The following is a 9,638-nucleotide window of genomic DNA, read 5'->3' as shown; positions in this document are numbered from 1 at the left end:
CTTACCAACAGATGAGACGACACCTCGAGACCACGTTTAGGACCAGGTTGCAGCCACCAGAGGGTTCTCTACTCACAAGGAGCAGCGGCCTCAGTAACGGAGTAAAAAGCGAGAGGTAATGATAACACAGAGTGAGGGCTTAGCACAGAGCGAGGGCTTACCTTCCCATTGATGAACAGAGCTAAAGCCACGAACCCCCAAGACCATAACCTGCAACAAGAATTGAAAGCACAAGCTAGTAAACCTCAGGAGCAGTTGAGCAGAGGAAACAGAGATGAGAGCATACATTAATAGTTAAAAGATGACTTGCAGTGAACACACACAGAGAAGTCGAAGCCACCATAACCAGTATACCTTCCACAGACGGTCAGACCTCATCCATTGCAGATACAGAGAAGCATACAACTACAAACGATAAAGCAACCTTACCACCCAGTGGAGCAGAGGTCGCGGCCACACCAAGGTTGAGCAACAACATCACTGACGGCAAAGTCACACAGAGAACTAGCAGAGGAAACCCTTGAGTCACCACAGAGCAAACAAAACAAATGACCGAGTGACTAGGGTGGAGAGTGTTAACCAAAGGCGGAGGGTTGCCTTTCGAGGTGGGGACACATGTCCACTCCATATCAGCGCATGTACAAATAATTAAATCCACAACCAAAATATCTATCGCCGATCATTGTAATCACCAACAAAATTAAGCCTTAATCACACATTAATCATCACCATAATCTAGTTTGACACGAGGGTTGAGGGACTACATCATAATCAACTAATCACCAAAACAATTATATCAATTACCATTCCAATTAACATAGTTGCAAGGTTAAAGAGGGGTTGGACCCATCAAGTGGTATCAGAGCCAAGTTTTAAATTATTTTGACAGAAATGGAAGTTGGAAGACGAGGTCGTGGGAGAGGTATATGCAGAGTAGTAGACGAAGGACTAAGAGAGGAAATTCGGATCCTAAATTCCTGATTGGCGGCAATAGAAGCAAGGAGAAGAAGGGATCCTGATGGAGGAGATGAGAGTGATGAAGAAGCTGCAGCGACAACAGATGGATCAGATGAAGAAGGACCTGAGATTAGGTTATTGAAGTCAGTTTTGTTGGCTAATAGTAAGCCAAAACCAGAGATTTCAAATTATGATGAAAGTTTATCAGCAGAGGTACTGCTGGATTGGCTCAGTGAGCTAAATAAGTATTTTGAGTATGAAGAGATCAGTGAAGATAAGAGAGTAAAATTCGCTGCCACCAGATTGAAAGGGCATGCAACCTTATGGTGGGATAGTGTACAGGCAGAAAGGAAGAGGTTGAATAAACAACCTATTAAGAAATGGACCAGGATGGAAGCTAAGTTGAAGGGAAAATTTTTGCCCAAAGATTATCAGATTGCTATGTACAGGCAGGTACAAAATCTGAAACAAAAAGGCATGATTGTGAAAGAGTATACGAAGGAATTCTATCAGGTGAACCTAAGGGCAAGTTATATGGAGGACACCCCGGAGAAAACAACGAGATTCGTGAATGGTTTGAGATTGGAAATATTGGATGAGATAAGCATTCTCTCGCCCAGAACTATAGATGAAGCTTATCAAAGTGCCTTGAAGGCAGAAGAGAAGATAAACAAGAAACAGAATGCCAGGAGAGGAGGAGGATTTGGCAGAGGAAGAGGACGAGTTTTTGGCAGAGGTAAAGCTGTCAATCCCAATGATGAAGGCAACAACTTGAAGGCTTTAGGGACAGTAGAGAAGGACAGTAGCACGAGAGGAGGAAGGCCATACCAGCACAGAAGAGGTAGTGGCAGAGGCAGAGGAGCTACCATCTAGTGTTACAGGTGCCACAAGTGGGGGCACAAGTCCTATGAGTGTCCTGAAGGAGAACAGGCCGGGACAAGGGGAACATACATTGCACAGACGGATGAAGCAGAGGCACCACCCCAAGAGGTAGAGAACGTGCCAGAGACAGGTGAGGCCTTAATTTTAAATAAGGTACTACTGAAACGAGCGAAGGAGACAACTGACCCAACTCAAAGGAAGGCATTATTCTGGATAGTTTGCAAGTCGCACGGAAAATGCTGCAAGTTGATTATCGACAGTGGGAGTACAAATAATCTAGTCGCCACAGAGATGGTGGAGAAGTTGGGCTTGAAGAGGCTGAAGCACCCCACACCTTACAAGGTGTCGTGGTTGCAGAAAGGACATCAACTGTTGGTTGATGAACAATGTGAGGTTGAGTTCCACATTGGAAAATACAGGGACAAAGTTATTTGCGATATAATGCCAATGGATGTGTGTCACATACTGCTAGGAAGGCCATGGCAGTATGACAGAAAAGTAGTGCATGATGGGAAGACAAATTGTTACAAGTTTGTCAAAGATGGGATTAAGCACACGCTTGTACCCATCAAGGAGGAAGAGACAACAGAAACAAGTGGAGTCAAAGCGTTACTGGTGGGAGGAAAGGAATTTCTGAAACAGATCGAAGACAACGAGATAAATTATGCTGTTGCAAGGAGGCCAAAGACAGTGTTGTTGTACACTGAAGTTTCAAATTTTCTTGAGGAAATTCAGGGGATGTTGTAGGAGTTTAGTGATATCGTGGTAGATGACTTTCCAGATAAATTGCCTCCCAAAGATAACGAGGAGATTAGAAAACAAGTACATGAATTGCTAGATAAGGGGTTGATAAGGGAGAGTTTAAGCTCCTGTGTAGTTCCAACAGTTCTCGCTCCCAAGAAAGGAGGAGAGTGGCGAATGTCCACAAATTCTAGAGACATCAACAAGATTACCATCCGGTACAGGTTTCCACTACCACAGATGGATGATATGATGGACTGCCTAAGCGGGGAAGCGTACTTCTCAAAAATCGATGTGAAGAGCGGTTACCACCAGATCCAGATCAGAGAAGGGGATGAATGGAAGACAACATTCAAGACTAACGAAGGGCTGTATGAGTGGTTGGTAATGCCATTCGGTTTAAGTAATTCCCCTAGTACCTTTATGCGCCTGATGAACGAAATGCTGAAAGAGTGCATTGGGAAGTTTGTAATTGTCTATCTTGATGATATATTAATTTTCAGCAAGACTAAAGAGGAACACTTTCGACATGTTCGAAGTGTGTTGGAGAAATTGCAATAGAATAAGCTACTGATAAATCTAAAAAAATGTTCTTTTTTTCAAAGAGAATTGGTTTATCTGCGTTTTGCGATTGCAGAAAATGCTCTGAAGATGGACCTAGAGAAAGTTGCGGCTATCATTACCTGGCCATCCCCAAAGAGCTTATTTGAGGTTTGTAGTTTTCATGGGTTGGCAATTTTTTATTGTAAATTTCTCACAAATTTTAGTGGAATCTACGAGCCTATGTTGGACACTATTAAGAAGGCGAGTCAGCCTTTCCATTGGACTGAAGCAGCAAAGAAGAGCTTCCAGGTATTGAAAAAAAAATCATTGAAAGGCCAATCCTGAGATTGCTTGATTTTAATAAGCTTTTCCAAGTCCATTGTGATGCTAGCGGTACGGCCATTGGGGCTGTACTCAGCCAGGAAGACAAACCTGTTGCTTATTTTAGTGAGAAGTTGAATGAAAGCAAGTAGAAGTACTCATCTTATGACAAGGAATTCTATGTTGTCGTCCAAGCGTTGAAGCATTGGAGACACTATTTGCTGGGTAGTGAGTTTGTTTTATTTTCTGATAATTCTGCATTGCAATATGTGATGCAGCAACATAAGCTGAATCACCAGCATGCAAAGTGGGTGGAGTACTTACAGAGCTTCACGTTTGTGTTGAAGCACATTAGTGGATAGGCCAACAAGGTAGTAGATGCGTTGAGCAAGAGAGCTTTGCTCTTGTAGGAGAGTATGATACAAGTGCTGGGATTTGAGCATTTGAAAGACTTGTATTAGATGGATGCAGATTTCAAAGAGGCTTATGAAGCCTGTCAGGATCCTTTATTGAGAAACAATAGTCCATGGTTGGACTATAATTTACAGGAAAAGTTGTTGTTTAAGGGAGGACAACTATGCATTCCTGACTGTTCGATGAGAAAAAACATCATCCGGGAAAATCACAGCGGAAGTCTAGCCAGACATTTTGGTATAGACAAGACTTTAAATCAGCTCGGACACTTTTATTACTGGCCAAGAATGCGAAGGGATGTACAACGATATGTGAGCAGGTGTAAAGTGTGCCAATTGGCTAAGGGACACAGTCAAAATACATGACTCTACACACCACTGCCTATTCCAAGTAGACCATGGGACTCAGTCAGCTTGGACTTTGTCTTGGGTCTGCCAAGGATGCAGCGAGGTTTTGACTCAGTGATGGTGGTAGTAGACCAGTTTTCGAAGATGCCACATTTCATCCCTTGTAGGAGAACCAGTGATGCCACTCATGTAGCACACTTGCTTTTCACAGAGATTGTCAGACTGCATGGCCTACCTAGGTCCATTATTTCTGATAGGGACTTGAAATTTGCAGGACATTTTTGGCGCACCCTGTGGAAGAAATTGGACACACAGTTAAATTTCAGCTCCGCATATCACCCACACACTGATGGGCAAACGGAGGTGGTGAACAGGAGTTTGGGAAACCTGCTACGGAGCTTGATTGGAGAAAATTCACAGATGTGGGACCGTGTACTTGCTCAAGCATAATTCTCTTATAACGATTCACCAAATCACAGCATGGGATACAATCCTTTTCAGATCTTGTATGGCATGCATCCTCGCAGAGTGCATGAGTTGCGGGATCTGGGAAAGTTGGAAAGAAGGAGTGCTGACGGGGAAGATTTCGCCAAAGCAATGAACGACTTACACGAGTAGGTAAAGTCAAAATTGCAGGACAACAATTAGAGATATAAGCAACAAGCAGATTTAAAACGGCGGGAAGTACAGTTTGATGTAGGGGATGAAATCCTTGCACACTTACGCAAAGAACGGTTCCCTAAGGGCGAATATAACAAGCTGAAATATAAGAAGATTGGCCCCTGTAAAATTCTGCGTAAATTATCAGCCAATGCTTATGAATTACAGCCACCACCAGGTATAGGAATATCGCCCATCTTCAACGTGGCAGATCTATTTCCATATACTGCCAGTCCTGAAGAGGACAGTGCAGCACGGCCAGAACAGGATACCCAGATTGAAAGCGATCCTTGGATGAGGAAAATGCCTTCAGCTCACCCCCTTGAGATCGATAAAATTCTCGACACATAGGTGGCCAAGCAAACTCGCAAAAAGGAGTACCTACGGTACCTTGTCAAGTGGAAGAACCGCCCCATTGAGGAAAGTTCGTGGCTTGATGCGACACAGATACAACAAGCAGGCTATTCTGTGGAGGATCTCATGGAGCGGAGCCATGAATTTTTATTACCCCGGGAGCCTGATGCAGGAGCATCTAGCTGAGGGGGATCATCATGGCAGGGGGTCATTTGGTCTCAGTGAGGATAGAGGAAACAGTTCAAGAGAACATCTTAGTTTTATTTTAATTTTAATTTCTTAGTGATGCAGCATTTAGGAAGGTGAATGTCGATTTAAAACTGTTGTAGTTAATTGTCCTTTTATTTTATTTCCATATGTTAATTTTTGCAAATTATAGCATAGAAAAAGACAGCAGTTATAGAAACTGAGTAAACTATCAAATGTAACTAACAGTTAAGATAAATTGTTTTCAAAATCATTCAAAAGACAAAAGGATGCATTGTAACAGGTTTGATTTTGAAGGGGGAAAAGAATAATAGAAATCTCTGCAAATAGAAGTACACATTTGAATCCACATTGCAGTCCATTAATAGTCCTTTAAATTTGTGTTATCTAGTACTGTGTGCAAGAAAAAAAAAATCACAGAGCATGTGCATTTCTTTATTTACATGAATTTAACAGCCTCATAGACAACCGAATATTCCAAGCATCAATAACAGGAGAACCGACAGAAGTCCAGGCAGTCGTTGAAACCCTAGATATATTAAAGCAAACAGAACGGTGGAGTATCATAACAAATTACAGTCCCAGGCAACCTAACAGAGCGAAATAACATAGGTAATTCTCAAGCAGCCGAACTCTTTCTTTTGTTTTCAAAGAGAAACAAAATAGTCTCTGTCAAGACAAAATTACACTCTATATAATTTAAACACAGTCCAAGTTCAAACATGGTTCACACCAGAAAACGGGTTGAGAAACCCTAACCACAAACCCTACAACCATCAAGTATAAATTACGACTGTGCTAGACCGGAGGTCTACAATAACTTAACACAGAGGAAAAGTCGAAATTCTTTGAGCCTAAACCCTAGCCAGGCTACCATTAAGCCGACGACATCATACTGAACAAAAATAAATAGAGCTATCAAGGAACGACCCTACCGGGTTTGCAAGCGTGCACAGGAGTGGAGACCAGGTTCTCGGAGCTGACTCCACCTGCAAACACCCATCGATAACAGGGTATGAGAATCATAGCAAAGCGAAACTGAAGAAAAGAATTAACAGAGGGTTTCAGGGATAGGGAAACTTACCAACAGAGGAGACGACGCCTCGAGACCACGTTCAGGACCAGGTTGCAGCCACCAGAGGGTTCTCTGCTCACAAGGAGTGGCGGCCTCAGTAATGGAGTAAAAAGAGAGAGGTAATGATAGCACAGAGCGAGGGCTTACCTTGCCATTGATGAACAGAGCTGAAGCCATGAACCCCCGAGACCATAACCTGCAACAAGAATTGAAAGCACAAGCCAGTAAACCTCAGGAGCAGCTGAGCGGAGGAAACAGAGATGAGAGCATTCATTAACAGTTAAAAGACGACTTGCAGTGAACGCACATAGAGGAGCCGAAGCCACCATAACCAGTATACCTTCCACAGACGGTCAGACCTCATCCATTGCAGATACAGAGAAGCATACAACTACAAACGATAAAGCAACCTTACCACTCGGCGGAGCAGAGGCCGCGGCCACACCAGGGCCGAGCAACAACATCATTGACAGCAAAGTCACACAGAGAAACCAGCACAGAGAACCAGCGGAGGAAACCCTCGAGTCACCATAGAGCAAACAAAACAAATCACTGAGTGATTAGGGTGGAGAGAGTTAACCAAAGGCGGAAGGGTGCCTTTCGAGGCGGGGACACATGTCCACTCCATATCAGCGCAGGTACAAATAATTAAATCCACAACCAAAATATCTATCGCCGATCATTGTAATCACCAACAAAATTAAGCATTAATCACACATTAATCATCACCATAATCTAGTTTGACACGAGGGTTGAGGGACTACATCATAATCAACTAATCACCAAAACAATTATATCAATTACCATTCCAATTAACATAGTTGCAAGGTTAAAGAGGGGGCTGGACCCATCATTGATTGAAATATTTGAATGCACAAGTAAATTTAAGAAAGTGCATAAAATTATAGAAACATATCAATAGTTGTTTAAATTAACGTACATTGATTGTGCTAAAAGACACTTTCTACAATTCAATATTAAATTGATGTACATGATATATTTTAGTTCATTTTAAGTATTAAAGTGAGTTGCATCATAGTAAGATTGTACTTATTTCCTTAGTCTATGAAAACAGAATTCAAAATTGTCATTTTGTACAATTTTATTTGAATGTTTTAAGTTAAGGAATTGATTGAAACGTTTGATAGCCAAATAAATTTAGGAATGTTCATATAATTATATAAAATTATCTAAAAACAAATCAATATTTTTTGGTATACTAAATTCTAATACATATGACATATATCATGTGTTATGACTAAGTTGTTGTAGGTGACCTCAAAAGAAATAAAATTTAATAAAACAAGTTATTAGTTGAACATTACTAGTTGAAGACATTTTTCAAAATTAAATTTAAAATGTATTTCAATCATATTTGTGCATTTTAATTGAACCATAAACATATATTTTAGTTCGCTATAAGTATAAAAATGACTTGCATCATAGTTTAAGATTTTACTTATTTTCTTAGTTTATTTCTAGAGAAGTCAAAATTGTTATTTTGTTAGCTATGTATGATAATAAACTATCTATATGAAAATATATACAAATTTCATTATACACATGAACATCCACAAACTGAAATAATAAGCATCCATAAACATAAATAATGTTCATGCATCCATAAAATGTCCATGTATGAAAATATACGAAGTCTGTACATCACATGTGAATATGCCCTATGAAATGGGCCTGAAAATATACAAACTATCTATGATCCACTCTAGAAAGTATCACTTCTATAACTCTTATGTGCGTTCAGTTATGCAGAGTGAGTGTCCATAATATGGTAATGCAATATAGCACGTTCAAATTAAAATTAATTAAAACATTATTTGTACAAAATAAACAATCTCGAAATAAATGATTTTGAAATGTGCATTTAATAGTCCCCTACCTATGACTCAGTCAAGTGAAAATGTAAGTCAGGTGGAATGGAGGTATGATCAATATAGTTTTGGTGCTCCCCTGTCTGTCGCTCAATGCTTCCATACCCAGCATCCCAATGATGTGTCCACATAATTGTAGGATTGACACCCCTCTGCATATGGGCATGTGTACACAATGGCAAAAAAAAAATATAATTACTCTACGAATTAATTAGCATGCATACATGTAACTTAAAAAAGAAAATGTTGAAATTTTAAGAATAAAAAAATTCACCTCAACTGTTAGTCCATGAGTGTGAGAAGCTGGAGGTGGAGGTGAAGGAGACTGAGCCATGGAAACATGAAATAGAGGCAGTTGCTCCGGCTAGTCAGTTGTCCCCTCAGATGATCTCAGAAGCTCATATGTGTAGCTGGGTTGTGCATGCATGTTATCATGAAATTATTAATATAAATGCAATCTTATAAAAACTTATTAATATAAATAATGTAAAAATTGATGATAAGAGTGAAAAGTTTCACATATATGTACCTAGTCTGTGTCACGTGGGTCAGGCACCCTCCACATTTCATGAACAGTATCATGACACATACATGCATATGAAAAAAGTTGGTCATGCCCTAAACTCTCGAGATATCATGAATCATCGTGTAATGCAACTAGTGGGCCATGAGGCAACGAAGGTGGTCTTGTCATCTCTCCACGCAATGTGACATGTGCAATGGCCAATGTCCTTTGCATGCTATCCGCATTGGTATGCCTAGTCTCAACACTAAGTTGTGATGACTTCTCTACCTTTGTTGGTAATACCACGCTCCAAGATGGTCATGGAAACAATATTGGAGGTGGTGCTACATGCGTAGGGTCCCTACAAGCCTTGAAACATTCATAACTACATCCTAAACTAGGTCCATAAAACTTAGCTCTAGTCTTGGTGTAATTCGGCCTCATATGTATCAAAAACTTTGCATACATATGCTTTGCAAAGTAAACAGGGACCTGTTCATGGTGGGGGAAATGGCCCCAAGCTCTAATGAATCGATCATAAACAAAAGGGGTCGCATAAACATTCTTAAAATATTTTAGCGAAATCAGGCCAACAAGTCTAGCACGACATTTGGAGAGATGTCAAACAACTCCCCACGAATATTAATGTTCTTGGTGGTATCTTTCATTACCTTCCAAGGATGTGGGCCTCTAAGCTCTAGCCTCATAATCCTATCCATGGAATATAGGAGGTGTCTTTGTGG

General features: G+C 40.6%; 1 protein-coding gene across 1 annotated transcript; it reads left to right on the top strand.

The window, feature by feature from the left end:
* Positions 1 to 891: 891 nt before the first annotated feature.
* LOC149196751 (uncharacterized) lies at positions 892 to 3,806 on the top strand. The gene is made up of 6 exons (XM_089408419.1): positions 892 to 922; positions 995 to 1,798; positions 1,880 to 1,969; positions 2,621 to 3,044; positions 3,186 to 3,291; positions 3,723 to 3,806. The coding sequence occupies exons 1-6, from the start codon at positions 892 to 894 to the stop codon at positions 3,804 to 3,806; spliced, it is 1,539 nt and encodes a 512-aa protein (XP_089264545.1).
* The last annotated feature ends 5,832 nt before the right edge of the window (positions 3,807 to 9,638 follow it).

This window comes from Pinus tabuliformis, chromosome 2_2 (assembly GCF_031772625.1).
Source record: "Pinus tabuliformis cultivar Carrire ecotype Pingquan chromosome 2_2, CPIR1, whole genome shotgun sequence".
NCBI lineage: Eukaryota > Viridiplantae > Streptophyta > Pinopsida > Pinales > Pinaceae > Pinus > Pinus tabuliformis.
This window is presented reverse-complemented; position numbering and strand designations above follow the sequence as displayed.